This window comes from Pteropus vampyrus, unplaced genomic scaffold, assembly GCF_000151845.1.
Source record: "Pteropus vampyrus isolate Shadow unplaced genomic scaffold, Pvam_2.0 Scaffold19, whole genome shotgun sequence".
In the NCBI taxonomy this organism is placed as follows: Eukaryota; Metazoa; Chordata; class Mammalia; order Chiroptera; family Pteropodidae; genus Pteropus; species Pteropus vampyrus.
Window position 1 is genome coordinate 3,755,136 of NW_011888800.1, and position 18,554 is coordinate 3,773,689.

The following is an 18,554-nucleotide window of genomic DNA, read 5'->3' on the forward strand; positions in this document are numbered from 1 at the left end:
CATTTGCCTATATTCTGTCAGGAACGAGGTTCTGGGGATTCTCCTCTCTGACTTAACCCATCTCTTAACACTGTAGTGACATAAATAAATTTGACATATTCAGAGATGCAAAAGAAAGCAATAGTGTATCTTCATTTAAATTACAGATTTCAACATAAAAATTAAAACAATTTTTCTTTTATTAGGCATATTATCAGAGCAAGTCAATTTAAAGGCATTTGTCATTAACTCTTAATAAATACAGTTGTTTTCTTCCCTATACTTAATTTATTTAAAAAATAAAATGTAGCTTCTTATGAACATTAATTAAGAATAACAGTATAACTGTATATACTTCAGGCAAGTAGAACTTAGCCTAGAGAATGCATTTCAAATAAATATATTTCTTTGTCTACTTGATCTAAAGTAGATCTACTCTATCTCCTTTATATGTAAATATAAAGATATATTTCATTTATCTGCACTAAAGACTCGACCTAAAATTATGTAAAGTAGATAATGTGGATATCAACTATTATTCAGAATTACTACAGACTAGGAAAAGCATAACTATTCTACAACAGTTTTCAAGTTAAAATTTTTTAAAGAATTGGTTTCTTGACATGTTTATTTTAAACATGATAAATTTGAATGTCTAGGAAACTTAACATGAACTGCAGCTGGAAAAAAGAACTGCATTTCCTTCACCATCATAGTTTTCTCCTCAATATTTCAAAGAATACTATAATAGCTGTTTCCTACTTATAACAATTACTGTTATGAGTATAACATAAAATACACTATAATATTAAAAATATAAGCATTCATTATGAATTTGTTAAACAAAATGAAATAGTAGCCAATGTTGTAAATTGTATTTTCCATTTAATTCCAGGCTTCCTTTTATTATTACACCCATCATGTAAGTGTCAACAATAAATAAATTCCACATCTTTACTGAATGTAACATTATGGTTGTCTTCTTTTAATGCATCTGTGTTACATCAGATTATTTACACGAAATTGTGGAATGTGAAATCAGCATGACAACAGTCTGATTTACCAAGTAATAGTGTATAAAACTCATTCTTAAAAGTCCGTCAAAAATAAAAACTTGCTTTCAAGATATTTATATCAATAATATATTCATTTCTATTTTCAAAATTTTTAATAAGAAATTTTCAAGCTATTGTGGTACCTAATAATTTGCTCTTGATGCTTTTCTGTCTGCTTTCCACTACACAGAATTACATACTTACTCTTTTCCCTCTCTCTCCTTGCCTGCTCCTTCCTAAACACACACACACATGCACACACACGTAGCTTGCTACCACTTAATAAGGACAGAGGTATATGTGTTTTGGGGGTGTCAAACAGCTGTCACAAACTGTCACCTCCACAAGAGAAACCTTGGCACACAACAAATTAAACTACACTTCTTTTTTAGCTGTCATTATTCATAGCCAATAAGTTGAAATGCTCTCAGCATTTCATGTGCAAATAAAACCATGAGGAAGCACAGTAGATCAGAATAGTGGGCCAACAGATAAAACAGAGAAAACAACACGCTGTCTTGGGCCTTCTGAAGTGGCTCATCATCACCCCTGCACCAGCGTGCACTAAATGAGATCCAGCCTGGGGCAATGTATTAAATATGCATATCAAAGCAAATGAAAAAATAAACCTGAGATTCAAATTGGACACATTTACATGCTGAAAACGTCCCACTCATACCACTTTTTAGGTAGTGATTTTGTGGTCTTTTCACCTTTTTGTGGCTGGGGGGTTGAGGGAGGGAGAACTTGCAGAAGAGGCTGAAGCCTAAGAGAATCTGCTTTGTAGTGGGAGGCCTGGAAATGAATATAATCAATATACTTCTGGTACAAAAGTATCGAAAATGGTGAAAACTCACCAAGGTTTTCTCTCACCTCCTGCATAAAATTCAAGTCTGTGGCAAACCATGCCATTTCCCACACGATGTACTGGTGGAACAAATTATTGCTTCCTTTCAAAACAAATAGCAGGGGGCTAAAGTAAAAATGTTATAGCTCAGATCTCTAGGAAATAAAAGGCTTTAAATTCTGATGCCCAACGAGGTGGCAAGCCCTCACGAGTTCAAAATAAATCAGTTGTCATATCTACTTGCTTGGGGGCCCAAAAGAGGAGCAACAAATGTTATAGCTAACTCTTTTATCCAAAGATTGTGATTGTTAAGTTATTAAAGCATTATCCTCTTAGGTACAACTTCCTTCTCCAGTGTAATTTAAATATTACAATAGTTCCATAAATAGGCATTGTCTTTCAGCCAATATGCTCAGCAGTCTAGTTTATCTCATCACTTCTATGTAAACATCAGCATGTTCTAGTTCCATACATCCACTTGAGAAACAGTTGCCAAGAAACTGTTCTAGAAAACCAAGGAGTCAAGACCCCTGGAATTGTCGTAAGAAAAGCTTTTTGGCTGCAGGCAACTGCGACCCTCTCATTCTACAAACCATGTAACTAGATTCTTTCTCATTCCCTCAATATTGTAAAATGCATATGAATTTAGAAACAGAAAGCAGTGAAAATAAACAAATAAATAACAACAACAACAACAAACATTTCTAGTGTGATATCATGCCTCGTGGACCACAACCACACCACACATAGATCACATAGCTACATATCAGCAAATAAACTTTTCCATAGATGCTGCTGTACCCTTTTGATTTCAGTTAATACAATGAATATAGAAAAGAACTTCCAAACTATTCCCCCATTATGATGGGAAAAGCCAAGAGCAAAGATAGGGACAGGAGCTTTCAAAGCCATAGTGTTCATTCTCTTGGAACTAGACATCCAGGACTGAGATTTTTTGTTTTTCCTTTTCTTTTTTAAACATTTGTTCTTATACTGGCTTTCCATGCAGCACAAAGGCTAATAATTAAAATATATGACTGCATATTTTCAAAACTTTTGGTGGCGGGGGCGGGGGGGGGGGTAGGGGTGAGGGAGAAGAACCTCACAGAAGGTTTATTCTCAAGGCATCTGAACTCATTCTTCTTAACACCCAGGAATGGGGAGAGGGGTGGTAATACAAACTGCCTTCAAGTCTCAAGGCCTGTTTAACCCCATATAGTGTTAAATTAATATTTCAGCCACCAAGTTATTCAACTATTGCCTATATCATTAAGGTTGTGAGTTCAATTGAATGCAATCTATAGACACCCTGTCCCCCACCCCCAGGATTGAGTTCCTATAAATAAACTGCTGTTCACACCCACTCTTTAACCTCCCCAGTCTTGCCTTTCCTACCAGCTGCAATCCTTTTTCTCTTTGCTTCTTTTTTCAAATTTTCAGTCTCACTACATATGCTTTTTTTTTAAGCATGAGACTCACTAGATCAGTTCCAAAATAGGATTAAAAACAGAGAGAATAGAGAGAAATCTCCTTTCCTGGCCTGACATCCACAGTCACTCCTTACTATACTCTCCACCCTCATTCACCAACTGTCAAAGTGTTAAAATTCAACCACTAACCTATGGTTACTCAATCACAACTCCCCTCAGCTTTCTGCAATATATTGTTAATAATTGTTTCATCAAGGTTACTGTCTTTTATTATGAAGATGCTTCAGGCACTTGGCAATAAGTCCATATTCTGACAATAAGTTTCTACAGAGTAAAAGCTCTGAGAATTGTAAAGTGTTCACTCCTTTTATTTCTAATGAAATGCAAGAGTGCCAATAATTCTCAGGATTGTCATCTCTGTGAAAGACTGCAAAATCAGCCCCCCTCCCCAATTCTCTTTTCCTTCAGTCTTTTCTTCCCCATCCTGTCCAGCTAGCTGTCTTGCCTCTCTTCCTGTTGCACTGATTGCAGAGTTGAGAAAGTAGAAAAGGCAGCAGTCACCATATCAAACAGACAATTTGCTAACACTCAAGTCACCAAATCCAGAAAACTTTACACATTAAGAGCACAAATCACTCTATCAACTCCCAGGTTTTTTTTTTTTTGGTTCTCAACATAAAAAAGGACAGGGTTCCAAGAAAGGGAAACGGAGAGAAAGAGTATGGCAGAGGTAGTGAGAAAGGAAGAAAAAGACCCCCAAAGAGACCAAATCACTTAAAAAGAAAGCTAAGTGAATGGAGCTAGGTTTAAAACAATGCTTTGCCCAATGGTCTTTTTTTAAAAAAAAAAAGAAAAAATGCCAGAGGCTCACAGACTTACATGGTCAGCGAGATTTGTGGAGGAGCCTGAAAGTTCTTCATGATCTGACTTGGAGCTGCCGTCTCTTTCATCAATGACGAGGTCGATGGGCATTTTCCCCTTCAAACAGCTAATGTACCGGTGGCAGAAGTTATCGCACAGTTCGTGGACCTAGAAGGAGGGTCATGGTGGAGGGTTCAGCTGTGTTGTTGTTGTTGTTGTTGTTATTGTTTTATTTCATTTTTAAAAGGAAAAATATCAGGTTGCAGGGGGTACATTTGGAAAGAGCAGCAGTGCAATGTCTTCCAACCTAAGTCTAATTAATGAGTGCAATAGTTGAAGGTGAGGAAACAATAGAGCAATTGTTGCAGCAGATATTGTTCTCCAGAGACTTCCCTGAGCAACAAGTCACAGAAAAGAGAGAAGAAACAGGACTGGCAATAACTGGGTTCAGACTGGGAGTCCAGGGAGGAAAATCCGATTTGACGATAACATCGAAATGTTAGAATGCTGAACTAGGAACAGCATTAAAATTTGCGATTCAATAAGCTAGGAGGTCTGCATGTTTCCAAGGGTAAGTGATTGAGCTGCAGAGCAATGTACAGACACCCCAGCCAGGATGAGCCCCTCTGTTTGCACCTAATGCACACTCTGGGCGGAGGGTGAGTTGAGCTAATAGAGACGCAAGCAGGCTGAATGTCCAGTAACACAAATGGTTTGCTGCATTTCAAAATAATCCCGAATGCCTGGGGAAAAAAAGGCGGGGGGGGGGGAGCTACTTTAAAAGACAGGCTGTCCTAATTCACCCATCCTCTGAGCCCCTGGATAGGGGATCAACTTGAAGGAAGGACCTGGTAACATGCTGCTCAGAATCTCCAGGTGCTCAACCCCTTACACTGGAGGTTTGGTAAAAACATCCCAACTCAGCTAGGAGAGGGAAGTCTAAATCAAAGTGGGGAGTGTCTTTTCCTGCTTACCTTTTCTAACTCCAAAAGATGAAACCTTAGTACTTGTATTGCTTGTATCATCTGAAAGAAAAGTTTAGTGTGGAGTTAAGACTCTGTGACTTGGAGTTGGGGGTGGTGAGGGAATTGGAATAGGGAGAAGAAACAGGCAAGTGGCCAGGCAAAACCCACACTCGAAGAAATCGTCAGAAAACCCAAGTGATTACTGATCAGCTCTGCCTCATTGGCCACCGGGTAGGAATCTTGACTCAACCTGAGCCGAAGCATTTGATATCTTTGCCCCTCACGTTCAGTAAGCTATTTGTAAGGACGGCTTTCCTCGGGACAAGCCCCTCTTTCTTCGCCTGGGCCCTCTTTAACCGTCCCCTCCTTCGACCTCAAGTCAAATTTTAAAAAAAAGAAAAAAAAGTCGCTTCTCTGGAGAGAGAAAGCTTTTTAGAACTGCACACCCAGCGAAATCCGTCCTTACTAAAGAAGGAAATACTCAAGATGAATGGTGAGGCAGAGCCTTTGAAAGCGGATTTAAGTACTTTTAATATTGAAATCGGGCAAATTAGCAAAAGAATCGCACCTAAAAGTGGCCTGCGCTAGCCTGCCCCCCTTAACCCCCCCACTCCCCACCTCCCCGGACCGCCCTCCGCCGCGCCTAACTTCCTTTGGGTTTGCTGCCCCGGGCTCCACCGCCTGCCCTGGCAAACAGAGGAAATAACTCACTTCTCGCAGCCTCACTCCCGGGGCCGAGACCTAGGACTCGTCCCCTGCTCGGGCGCTCGGCGCTGCGTCCCCGCTGGCTGCCTCTCTGGGCTCCGTTCTCCCAGACGTCCATCCCGCCCCTCACTCCCACCGCTTTTGCGGGGGCTCTAAGCTGGTCCCTTCCTCCCTGTAGCTCTGGAGCTTCAAAGGAAGGCTCTGCTCAAACTCTCCGGAGCTCCGGGAGAAAGTGGGTGCTCCTGGGCAAGGGAAGGGGCCCAGGCTGGGGAAAGGCAAGAAACAGTGAGCCTTACCAAATTGTCCAACTCTGGATTTGAGGAAAAAAGTGGCTTTTCGGCGCGAACCTATAAGAAGCAGGAAAAGTCAGCATGAATTACCATTCCATTTAAAAGAAGAAAAACCCTGTCACCGACTAATCTGTAGTGTGTGAGTGGGGATGGTGGAGGGGCAGTAGCACAGAAGATGAGAGGGGCTTTGGTAAAATACATGAAACAAGCTAGTGCCTTAAATTAATAGAGTCAGCTGAAAAGATTCAGGGCCTTCTGGTCCTGGCCCCATTACGGGATCCCTGGAGCCGCTGAACTGTGGCGGGGAATAAAAGGCCGTGCTCTGGGCCCCGAGTATCCCCTTATTCTGCCGTCCAAGGGGCCGCGGCTCTCAGCCTAGCTCTCCACGGCGCCCGGCGCGGACCGCCGGGAGAGGCGCCCAGCTTCCTTCCTTCCCTCCCGGGCACTCTCGGGTCCCTCATAGCCCCTATCCCCAATTCTTGTTCAAGTAGCTGCAGGCTGGAGAAAAGGCCAAGCCCCAGATTAGGAGCAGGTCAATTTTAATTCGAGGGTCGAGCCCCTGTATTCCTGACTGGGGGGAAAAACAAACACCCATATTTATCTCCGCTTCCAATTCGCCTTCAGGCTCAGGGATGGGGAGGAGGCGTTGAAGGCGGACTGGGCCCGAGGAACAGATCGGGTGTCCTGGCCTTTTCCTCCTCTTTCATGTAAAGCTCGGAGGGAAGGGAGGGGGGTGGTGAGGGCTACAGAAGGGTGAGTGGGTCAAGAAGGTTGGACCTGCTTGGCGAAAACTGCGATGTCCTCGTTGAAGGAGTCGGAGGAGCAGACGTCTCCGCCGGCCACTCCGGGTTCCCGGGGAGTGCAGGTCGCCAGCTCGCACTTCTCAAAGACCAGAGCTAACAGAGGAAACAACGGGTGCCTAACGGGCAGCGCCACGCAGAGACACACATACGGAGACGGGGTGCAGAGGGGAAGGAGCAAGAACTGTAATCAACAAGTTTGGAGGGTTCGGATTCCTTCTTTAATACAACAGGCACGCATCACACTTTACAACCCTTCCTCATCCAGTCGAGCTTGGGCCAGAAACAGAAAGGAAAAACGGCCTGGCCCTTTCCCTCAGCTCAGGAGTCCCTCAGATCGGCTGGGAGAAGCCCCTGGCCACTTTAACCGGCCAAATAAAAAGAGTTTCAGTTGGAACGTAATGAAATATCCAAGTAGCTCGGTCAGTCTAGAGCCTGGAGTGGATCCAGACCCACTCCCCACACTACAGAGACCGCCGAACCAACCACTAAGACCCAGCCCTGACCTCCCAAGAAAGGAACACTGTGGAATCAAAAACTACCTTAACTCTGCATTTTAATGGCCATTTCAGAGGAGGCCAAAGGCTTCACCTACATACGCAGCCAAGGTGCTATTTCCTAAATCGGAGAGTGCTCTTCTAACCTCTCCAGCCCCTGGCCATGTAAACTTGCTTGCTCTACTTCTAGTAAAGCCGGGGCATGGAGACCAAAATAATAGGACTCTTAAACGCCGAAGAGCTTCCTTCCAAAGACACATTTCTCCAGCAGGCCAAAAATAAATCGAATGTTAAAACTTGGAAGTGTGCGTGTGCGTCTGCCCTTTGTGTTCCTCTGGGCGGTTTAACTACACTTCGGGATGCCTGCGGCCTCTGGCTTCAAGCTCAGTTGCTGCTGACAGACTGTCCCCTCCCCTCGGCATCCCACAGCCTTCCCTACCTACCCTCAACTGGTAGAGCCCGAGTGGTACACGTTTGGACCGTGAAGCCCCATTCCTCCCTGAGTTCTCTCAGAATATAAAATTATTTCCAGCCAGCTTCCTTACTCCCCTCAAGAGCGGTTCTATGCAAGCAGCAGTCCCTTCCACCCGGCTGCACTTGAAGGTCTGCCCCCTTTATTTACAGAGAATTAAGAAGTGGGTGATTAGGACTTCCTGGCCGACAGAAGCAGCCCTGATCCCAGCTCAAGCTGCATTTAGTGACTCCAGACTTTCGGTTGGAAACGAGGAGAGAGAGAGAGAGAGAAAAAAAAAAAAAAAGTTGCTCCTCGTCGGCAGGAAACTTTCTCCTTCGTCAAGGCCTCTGTTAGGGGGCCTGGAAGGACCAGCTCTGCGTCCTTTGGCCAGGAATCGCGTCCTTGGGGATTAGGCCCTGGCAAGATTCTGAGGATTCAGTCACTCCCAGCTACGGGATCCGGACTGACGGGGCCGTGGGGGTGGAGGAAGCCATACCTTCCAGGGACTTACACTCTAGGGGCAGAAGAGCAGGCCCCCTTCACTGTCCTTTCCTAAGGCAAGCGCCCCCACCCCCTAAGCAGAAGTAACTCCCCGCTTAGCCGTCCAACCCCTCAACCCCACAGAGACAAACACACACTCACATACAGTATGCTGGGTCGGGATGGGGGTGGTGGGGGGTGTTGGTTTACCCATAGATCGCGTCCTTGTCGCGCTTCAAGGCGTCGTTGACAGCGGATCCCATGCTGGCCGGCATGACATTGGGGTGCGGGGCGTGCGCGCCGTAGTGCTGCGTGGCGTGGAGCGGCGGCCCGTGGTTCAGGTGGTGAACCGGGGGGATCGGCCGCGGCGCGTGAGGGTCTCCGTACATGGAAGCAGGCACCCCTACTCCGTCCATCCCGCCGTAATGGGGCAGCTCATCGTACTGTCAGAACCCGGCAAAGGGGAGGGGGGCGCAAGAGGTGAGGGAGAGCGAGGAAAGCCGAGGGGGAATCGAAAAAGAAGCAGGGGGAAGAGAGCAAAGGGAGAAGTGGGAAAGGAATAGAGATGAGAGAGAGAGAAAGACGAAGGGAAGATGAAAGAAGGAGGAGGGAAGCAGGAGTGGGGGGTGTGAGAAAGTGAGAGAAAGAGAGAGAGATAAAAACAAAGTCAGAAAGGAGAAAAGTACTGAGCACGAGTTGAACACACACAGAAAACAAACCAGCCGAAACAACGGAATTGAAAGTTAAGGGAAACGTTTTTAAATTTTAAAATGAAAAAGTCTGAACCAAGAGTAGCGTTTAGAGCAGGGAGAGGGGGCGGTGAGGCCAGGGACCGAGGGGGCGCCGGGAGGTGCCGCTCGGGCCGGAGGCAGCAGAACCGTAGCGAGCCAACCCAGGGAGAAGTGGAGTTAGTGTGAGGAGGAAGCCCCGGATCCCACCCCTAACCCCCCTTCGCCTCCTCCAGAGGATCCAATAAATCAAAAGGCGAAATGAAACAAAATAAAGAGAAGAAAAACGCTAAAAAATCAGGACGAGAACGCCGAGAACCGGGGAAGACTGGGGCCAGTGCCTCCCCGGGGGCAGGGAGCGGAGGGTGGGGGTGGGGGGAATAACGTGAAAGTTACCAGAAACATTATTTAGCAGCGGATTCCCTGCGTCCTTGTCAATTTCAGAGACAAAACAAGCAGCCCAGGCTAGTCTAGGCGGCGGCGCAGCGGCTGCGGCAGCGCGGCCCCAGCGGCGGCCCCGGCGGCGGCGGCGGCTCCTACGCAGCCGGTGCCCGCCCAGCCGCGGGAGCAGCGGCGGCAGCGGCGCAGCAGCGGCAGCGGCGGCATCAGGAGAACCGGGGGAATCGCGCTGCTGGGGTAAAAGCTGGAGCGAGGCGAAAGCGTGTAACAATTGCACACGCACACACACCACTCACACGCACTCGCCGCCCGCCCGCTCGCACAGCGCTGGAACACGCGCGTCCAGACACGCACACACGCACGCACACACACTCGCACACACGCAGAGGCACGGGGGGGAAAAGAAGCCGATGAATAATTTTGCTGCTATTTTTTTAAATACTGGCCGCCATCATCAAGCAGCGAGCAACAGCAGCAGCGTTGAAGGGAGAAGAAGCATCGGGACAGGCCCCTCTTAGGAGAGGATTTATATCTAGGTAAGTGCTGGAGATTTAAACCTACCCTTTGCGCCATCAGTCTGCGCTCCAATAAACTCCTGGATGTGTCGTATATTTAATATCCCAGTCCGGATAAGAAAGTGATCTAGGCTGAAGATTCCTTTTTTTTTTTTTTTTTTTTTCAAACCAAGGAGACTTCTCCCAATTCTCCAATATATTATTTTTAGGGAAAAAAAAAAAAAAAAAAAGCCCAGGCAAGACAACGAAGAGTTTTTTTTTTTCCGTGATATTTCTTCTTTTTCTCTTTTTTCCTCTTCTTTCTCCTCCTCCTGATCTTCCTCCTCCTCCTCCACCTCCTCCTCCTCCCCCCTCCCCTCCTCCTCCTCTTCGGTCCTCCTTTCCCCCTCTTTCTCTTCTCTTCCCCTCAGTTGGAAAAAAAAAAAAAAAGAAAGAAAAAGAAGAAAAAGAAGAAAAAAAATTGTCAAGCCCCCGAACTGAAGGTTACGAGCGGCCCGTCAGCAGCCCACATGTAACCGAACTGTCGTGTTTCATGGCTTTTTGCCACTCCAGCTGTCAATCAAAGCCCGGAATGTCAAGGTAGTGAATGAATGATGGTTGATGATGATGAAGAGGAGGAATCTTTCAGACCCGTTTTTTTTTTTTCTTCCAGTAAAACTCGGCGAGGGGTTTCTGTTTCTTGAATTTTTTCCTCCCCCCTCCCCCCCTCTTTTAGCTTTGCCCCCGCGGTATCTATAATATGATCCTCTCTCTTTAAAGTATCGTTCAAAGAAAGCAGGGAGGGGGGGCGGGAATCAAGAAAAAAAAGAATAGTTTGCAAAAATTGGACTTCCTCCCCCCCTTTCCTGGTAGGTATTTTGTCTCTCCCTCTCTCTCTTTCTCGCTCGCTCGCTCTCACTCGCGCTCGCTCTCTCGCGCTCGCTCTCTCTCGCTCTCTTTCTCTCTCTGGGAGATGAGTGAGTGTCAGTAGGTGTTGGCAGGTTGGCTGCTGCCTGGCTTATAGAAGAGCCTCAGTTTGGCGGCGCGGGTCGGCGGCGGGAGAACGAAATGACGGAACCCGGAAGTCGTGGTGGCCATAGCCCGTCGTACGGCGGAGACACATCCCGGGAGTGGGGAGCGGGAGCGAGGAGGAGCGCGCCGCGCCGAGCCTCTGATATGCAGCGAGTGCGATCGGACGGCCCCGGCTGGGGGGGCGGGGGAGGCGGGGGGCAGAACGGGGAGGGGAGGCAGGAGCCGAGCAAACCGGAGCAAATCAGCAAGCCTTCTCCTCCACGGGGACGGTGAGGGGTGGGAAGAGGGGAGGAGGAAAAGGAGTGTGTGTGTGTGTGTGTGTGTGTGTGTGTGTGTGTACGCGCGCGGGAGCGCGCGGTCGAGGAAAAGAGGGAGAGAGAGAGAGAGAGAGAGCGAGAGAGAGAATGAAGAAGACAGGGAGAGCGCAGAGAGGAAAACTGCAGAAAACCACAGGGAAAGTACGGTACAGCCTTAGATCTTTTAAATTGTTTTAAAGAAACTTACTCTAGTTTATTTTCCCATCACTCCGAGCTCCTGCCTGATGGGGTCGTGTCGGAGATGTTTGGCATGGCGCGTTTGCTTTTGTTCCTTTTAATTCCGCGGGCCCCTACTCCTCTGCCAGCGGATTACCGCGCCCCCGAAGGCTTTCTGCTAATATTCAGGGGCAGCAGGCTCTGCAGACGGTACCACCTCCAGGTTTGAGGGTTTTGTTTTTGTTTTTGTTTTTTTAAGTGGTACTTTATTCCCTGTGCAGATCCAGGACCCTTGTCAGCATTCATTTTTTTTTCCAGGACAAGAAGAGACCAGCTTAACTCAGAGAGCACTCCCTCCAAGCGGCGCGGACAAGGGCCATCTCGGAGAGTCTTTGAGGGCCGCGGCGGAATCGGGTGGGAGGAAATGAGGGAGCCGTTTGGCTATTTGATGTCTGATTTCGCTAAAGGCGTGTGTATGTGTGTGTGTGCGCGCGCGCACTCGCGCGCACCACTGGTGTGCGCCTCCGAAGTGGATCTCAGCGCTGGGAAGCACAGGAGGGAAAGACTGGGAGAAAGAGAGGGAGAGAGGATTCCAACCGAGGAAGATTGGCCCGGCATTCCCTGCCCAGCTTTGTTGTGGTCGCCCGGGGCACAGAGGCCCTGGCGCGGTAACGCCGGCTAATGGCTGGGTTAATTACACGGGGCATTTTCACGGCATCTGGAAGATAGGGCTGACTCGGAATGAACTTTTCCAAAAAGAGAAGGGAGTAGAGTGCAGGGGAGGTAAGGTAACTATCCCACTCAGTTTGTGTAGAAAGTAGTTCTGGCCAGTGAATCGCCCAATCTCTGGCGGGAGCTGCATCCAGCCTCACCTCCGCGTCGTGGGTTTCCCGGCGGCCGCGCGTCAATCACTTCGAGCCCGAGCTGGGGGCGGAGCTACGGTCACCGAGCGCGCACTGCGCCGCAGACTCCGCGGCCCCTCAGCTCCCGGCAGTCCAGCAGCCCGGCCCTGCATTCGGAGTGAGCCCTCTTCCAACTCCTCGCTCTCTACTGCGTTTATGGTCCCCTGCCCAGAGATCGAAAACAGACTGTTCTTCAACAGCTGCCTCCCTCTCCAACTTTGAACCCATTCTGGAGGGTAGAAAGTAGAATATACTCCGCGCGTGGTTTCGGCCCGACTTCCCAGGGGATGGGGACACAGCGAAATAAAGTACTGTGTGTGTGTGTGTGTGTGTGTGTGTGTGTGTGTGTGTGTGAGAGAGAGAGAGAGAGAGAGAGAGAGAGAATATGAATGAAAGAAGGGCGGATGGGGGGGCTTTTGGGGAAAGCTCTCTTTCCGTCTTCTCAACTTCACTGTAAGCTTCTTTCAGGCTACACTCAACTAGGCTTAGATCGCAGCCTGCAGAGACTCCAAGTGGAGTTGGAGAAATTTGGCTCCGTTTTAATAGGGCTGGGAGATGAGCTCCGGAGGTCAATAAAGCCCTCCAAAAATGATGAATGATTGAACACCTGTGATGATGATAGTGATTACCAGAGCAATTAAACAGTTTGATTAAATGAGCCATCATAACAATGATGTCTGCGGGAAATCGGCTCTCACATATAAAGATAGTGCGGAGGGCCTGGCAGAAGCGAGGGTACTGCGATGCCAGGGAGCAGGGCTGCGGACTGCGAAGTATTTGCCAGGATGGCCTGAGCAGGGACAGTCGGGCGCGCGGAGCTTCAGGGAGAAAAATCTAGCCCAGGTTTTCAGCCACTCTTAGAGCCGGCTTGAAGCCTGCAAGAGCCGACGGGTATGAAACCTGCAGGTTGAGGAGAAGTGTCCTTCTCCCTCCTCCTCATTTTTTTTTTTTTCCCTAGAAGAACTCCAAGATTAAAAGCATCCTTCTTATTTGTTGCTGGGTTGCTCGTCGACATATATGTGTGTGTGTATGTGCGTGTGTGTGTGTGTGTGTGTGTACATACATATATATGTGTGTGTGTATATAAATATATATATATATATTTTAAGGTGAGTAACAAAGAAAGGAAGAGCTTCCAGAATTTTATTTCAAGCGGCAGTTAAGTGAATTCAGTTTAGCCGGCGTGAAGGATGGGAGCAGGGTGGGGTGGGGGACCAATCGGGTCTTGCTGTGGAGCGTTTTCGACTTTGCAGAGGTCTTGATATTGGTGGACCCAAGTTCCCCGTGCAGCGCCGCTAGCTGAGAAATTTATACTCAGTTTTTCAGTTTTTATTTTTCTAATTGTTGCTTTTCTCAATATTGCGTGTTTATTGTTGCCAATGGGATTATTGTTTTAAATGTCCTGTATAGTAAGAGCTAATTACTTCTCTTTTTAAAAAGAAACCCCGTTTCCTTGATAAACGCTCCTTCTGTAAAGATCAACTTTTAACCGAACCTCTGCATCACAGAGTTTAAAGGTTCGACATTACTATCGCCTGCTTCTTTTACCACCGCTTCTTTTTTTCATAGTGATACTGTGGAGTTAGCATCTCTACAGCTTCTATTTCGAAAAATTGCACTAGTGTTTTTTTTTAAAGACTATTTCTTCCGAAGCAGTGCATCCGTGTAAAAACAATTAAGACCGATAGATGATTTCTATATTTTCAAACAGTTATTAAGCTAATAATAGGTTGATCACTCCGTGATAATTTTGGGTTTTACAAAAGAAAAAACGTTTAAAATCTACTCTCATGTGTTTTCATTCTTTGGGCGATGCAGAAGGCATTTTAACCTGAACTCCTTCTCCCTCTCTTTCTCTTTTTCTCTCATATTCTGTAACTTCTTTTCCATTTTATTGAATATAGCAAAGCAAACAAGGACAATCTGGTTTGAGGAAAGATAGGACATTTTAAGATACTATTAAAGAAACAAACAAACAAAAAAGCCAATCGTCTTTAAGTCTAAAGACTTCGGTTAAGTGTGAGAGTGTTAAAAGTAACACCCTACTGGAGGAAAATCTGTGGCATTTAAAAATTCACCAATTGCCTACAGGGAGAAGAACCTTGAATTTCATGTGATTTAAAGAGATTTCATTTACCTAGTTGCATGTCATTTATGAAACTTAGTTTAAAATAGCATGGCACTGCAGTGGATTATACACAAGACCAAGTTAGAGATAATTCAGAGTGTCAGTTCTTGGTCAATCTGGTGATTTCAAAGGCCTATTACTTATAATAACCAACTTGCTGATGTTTTATTAATAGAGCCGAAAACATTTAAGAACTTCCTGGTCTCCCTCCACCCTCAATTTTGTAGTCCGATAGAAGCCAGTTATAAAGTTGTAGAGTATGCACACTTTCTGATTTCTATCCTGATAGTACATTGCTGATGCTCCCTTTTCAGCCTCGGCACCCTCACCCACGCTGTGATGCTCATTTGTTCTCCAACATTTGGGGTGAAAGAAAGTAGGTGGGGCAGGCTCCAGAGACAGGCACAAGATGGGGTTCGCAAGAGGTGGTACACACCTCCGTCAACAGTCAGCTCCTTTTGCCCAGGCTGGAAATGGTTTTAACAGGCGGTAAAATTTCATCTTGCGGTGTCAAATTGGGGTCATTTTGGGGTTAGAGTTCTCAGTGTCCGAGAGGAGCTGTCCAGCTGAGTGGGGACTCATTAACTGCAAAAGATCTGTTTCAGTAAAAACAATTCAAAGACAATCAGAAGGCTAAAGACCCTCTACAGATCGCATTTTACAAGTGCCCCAGAACAAATATGGATGCTGAAACCTATTTCTTCAGAATCTCAAATTGGCTACTTAGCTCTGGAGTGGGGGCGGGGGCACTGCATTAAAAAAAAAAAAAAAGAGGTGAAAGGGAGGGGACCTGATTGGGTGGGGGTGAATAGGAGGAGGAATCCAGCCTCTCAGATTTAAGTCTGTTTTTAATCACCTCTTTCTTACTGAAGCATCTCCAAGACTTCTGAGAACTGCTTCTTTTCTATTTTTCCTTTTCTTTTTTGTATCAATGTAGAATGCTATTATAAGTAACATTCAAGATTTTAAAAGAATAATTGAATCTTGCTATAGTTACTTAATTTAAAGGGCATTGGCTTTATTAGTATTTAATTTGAAATGAACATTGTGAACCTAGACTCTGTTTTAGATGAATTTGTCCACCTTCCTTAAGAAGCCTATGTACCTGCTTCTCTTCACCTGTTCCCCCCCACCACCCGAAAGTATAGGTCTTCAGCAGAGATAACTCCCAATTCCCCAGAACTGTAAGAGCTGAAGTGTTTATCTATGTATTAAAATCGCTGGGTTTAAATCTTTTTTATCGTCTTAAAACAGTTAGAACAATTGATGCCTTGCTAGAGGAGCAAATAAATCCAACCTTAATCTTATTCGTAACTTTAGTTAATGTTTTTAATTGAAGTAATTTAGATTAAGCAGATTTTTAGGGGACTCTGTGACTAATTTTATTTGTGGAGTTTCTGTTTGCGGTTTGGAAGAAAGATATTAATTATTACTTTGATTTGAAAAAGTATTTCGGATAAAAGGAAAGTGCAATTTAAAATGAGAAGCTAGCTGTGTGAGATGCCAGGAGTTTGAGAATAAAACCAAATCAATACTTTAAAGAATTACTTGAAAGTTTTCTTTCTTGCATTACTGACTTGAGCAAGTAAGAAGGGTCAAAATATTCTCTCTCTCTCTCTCTCTCTCTCTCTCTCTCTCTCTCTCTCTCTCTCTCCACCTTTATCACTAGATGTTCTCTCTTCATTTGCTTCACTGCTTTTTGGGTTCTAAGTGCAACAGTGAATTTTTGTAGTCTAGCTCTTTTCTCCAAGCTTCCCAGAGTATTTATAAATTGTTATTCAAGGAGTTTGATTGCAGCCCTGCAGAAACAGCCCTAAGCCCAGCATCTCTGGGACAAAGGCAGAGGGGCTCTCTTCTGCTCCAGACCTGCTGGCTGACAGTTGGAATTTTTGATATATATTTTATTTGGCGTTTCCAATAACGTGTTTGACTCTCCCTCCCCACTGCCTTGCAGCCATCTATTACTTTAAAAACATCTCTTCTCTATAAACCTCAGCTCATCCTTGTGAACTGTTTTTGACCTTCCCGGCAAAGTAACCAGCAGCTCAGAAAGTTGGACTAGGAAGAATTCCACTTGCTTACTTACCTGCTAACTTTGCTCACTCTTTTCCTAGTTTGGATCAACAGAGGGAAGAGGACCTTTGTTTATTTGTTTTTAGTTTTTTGGTCTTTTCCCCACTTAGGCTTTTTACCACATATTCCTCACTCATAGTTAATAATAATAGAGCATCTCACAATTTATCTTTTTAAAATAAGAATGAAATCATTGTATGTTCTTTCCCTTTACTCTCTTATTTCTTATTTCTTCAATTTAGCAGCTTCATCATCTCGCAGAAGGCAAGTATTTCAATAAATAGCCCTCTAGCGCTATCTGGCGGGGCTCCAAACGCGATGTGCGCTAGCTCTCGAAGTCTCTGGCTCCTTTACGCTCTATCTTCCTCTCCTTTCCTTCATCTCTTTCTTTCTCCTTTTTCTCTTGTCTCTTCCGCTATCTTGATCCCGGCCCCTTTTCTCTCCTCCTATCGCCCCTTCTCTAGCTTCCTCCCGCACCTCCAGCACCGATGGCCTGGAACGACCTGGTCAGAGACTGATAGCCGCGGAACTAGGTGATGCTCAGGCGACGGAGCCGAGCTCTTCTAGGGCTCCCACCTTCATTCAGCGTGGGTCACACACATCCTTTGCCTTTGATTAGCCTCTTAATGTTGCTGAAAGTGTTGCTTAAGTCTCAGCGTCTCAGCTGGCGGCGGTTTGAAGGGCCTTAAAACTATATTTGTGAAGTTGGGAGAAAAGAAATCAGACGCTGGAATGTCGGCTAGTGGAGCCCAGCTAAGTTTTTAAGTCAGGAGGCCGAGTCTCAGCGCGAGTTTGAGGAGGGTCGGGGAGTCACGGGGATGGGAACGGTACTGCGCTGTGCCCGGCCTTGGGGAGAAAGCCGGAGTAGGGGCGCTAGCCTCCGCACCTCCGGCGGGTCCTGCCAGCCGGATCCGCGCATCACAATGGACTGCTGAGTTTGTATCCCGGGCCTGTCCAGGATTTCTTTTTCTGTTTGTAAATGAACTGGCTTTACCCCCCGCCTCTCCGCCAACCACCATTACCACCTCGAATTGGGAGAGGAGCGGGGAAAAGTGGGAGTAGGAAAGCTCATTGGAAACCCCACAGGGCCAAGAGAAGAAAGCCAAGAGTCAGGGACTGCGGAACGCACGCGTGAGGATGCAGTACTCACAAGCATCCGCCCTTCTTTCTTGCAGAGATTTGAATTCTTTCTTATTTGTGTCTCAAAACAAACAAAACAACAACAACAAAAGACCATTTGCCCATAAACCTTCAAGGGTATGTGAGGAGCATCCAGAGGGAATGGGACGAAGGAGAAATTCAACTCCGACTGGGTGCTTTAGATATACTCTTAAAATCCGCCCCCACCCCACCCCACACACACTGAGCCTTAGAGAACTCTCCAATCTTCCCTTTGAGCAAATCTCTTCCATCTAGTCCTTGAAACAGAGGAAAAGATATTGGGCCTGGGGAAGGGTTAGACTCATGCAACTTTATGTTTGTAAATTTTAAAATTTAGTTTTGACCTTGAAAAGTAAAAGTGAGGATCATATCCTCAATACAGAGCCAGTCAGTGGCTACTTGAAGTGAGGACACTTCAGCCTGCAGTGTCTGTGATCACCAAACAAAGACCTTTCCTAATTCTGAAATCCTAGAATATAAAGAAGGGCAGAGGATGACACAATCTTCGGTTCTGCTCCTCAAGAATTGCACCCGCTACCCCATGCTGAAGGAAGAAAGCACAGTTCGGGTGTAATTCATTGAGGATTGTTATTAGGTCATCATTAGCCAAGGTGCAAATAATTGCAGCCCATTTTTACTTAAAATTGACCAGTCCCAGAGTGATAGATCGATTTGGAGTATAAAAATGATGTATCAAAACATCAATGTCGATTATTTGAAATATTGTAGTCGAATTTTTTTTATTGCTTCATCGGTTAAGTGTCTGAAAGTGCAGTGTTCAAACATATATTTATGTTGTCA

The 18,554-nt window shown here is 45.9% G+C and overlaps 1 protein-coding gene and 1 long non-coding RNA gene across 13 annotated transcripts in view; one reads left to right on the plus strand and one right to left on the minus strand.

Annotated features, from left to right (window-relative positions):
* MEIS2 (Meis homeobox 2) overlaps positions 1-11,648 on the minus strand; it is a 201,100-nt gene extending 189,452 nt beyond the window's left edge. For 3 of the 12 annotated variants that reach the window (XM_011354887.2, XM_011354885.2, XM_023527733.1), the window contains exons 1-6: positions 10,052-11,181; positions 8,574-8,806; positions 6,910-7,051; positions 6,139-6,189; positions 5,147-5,197; positions 4,191-4,340 (exon numbers count right to left, since the gene is read on the minus strand). In XM_011354887.2, the coding sequence (XP_011353189.1) occupies positions 4,191-4,340; positions 5,147-5,197; positions 6,139-6,189; positions 6,910-7,051; positions 8,574-8,806; positions 10,052-10,063 (639 nt within the window). In that variant the 5' untranslated portion in view covers positions 10,064-11,181. Of the gene's footprint in view, positions 1-4,190; positions 4,341-5,146; positions 5,198-6,138; positions 6,190-6,909; positions 7,052-8,573; positions 8,807-9,487; positions 10,025-10,051; positions 11,183-11,520 lie in introns of those variants that run through there. The other 9 variants (XM_011354881.2, XM_011354879.2, XM_011354886.2 and 6 more) reach the window with 7 other exon arrangements.
* LOC111736261 lies at positions 10,446-16,063 on the plus strand. The gene is made up of 2 exons (XR_002779139.1): positions 10,446-10,584; positions 11,808-16,063. It is a non-coding gene; the product is annotated as an uncharacterized LOC111736261 (long non-coding RNA).
* Positions 16,064-18,554: the final 2,491 nt, after the last annotated feature.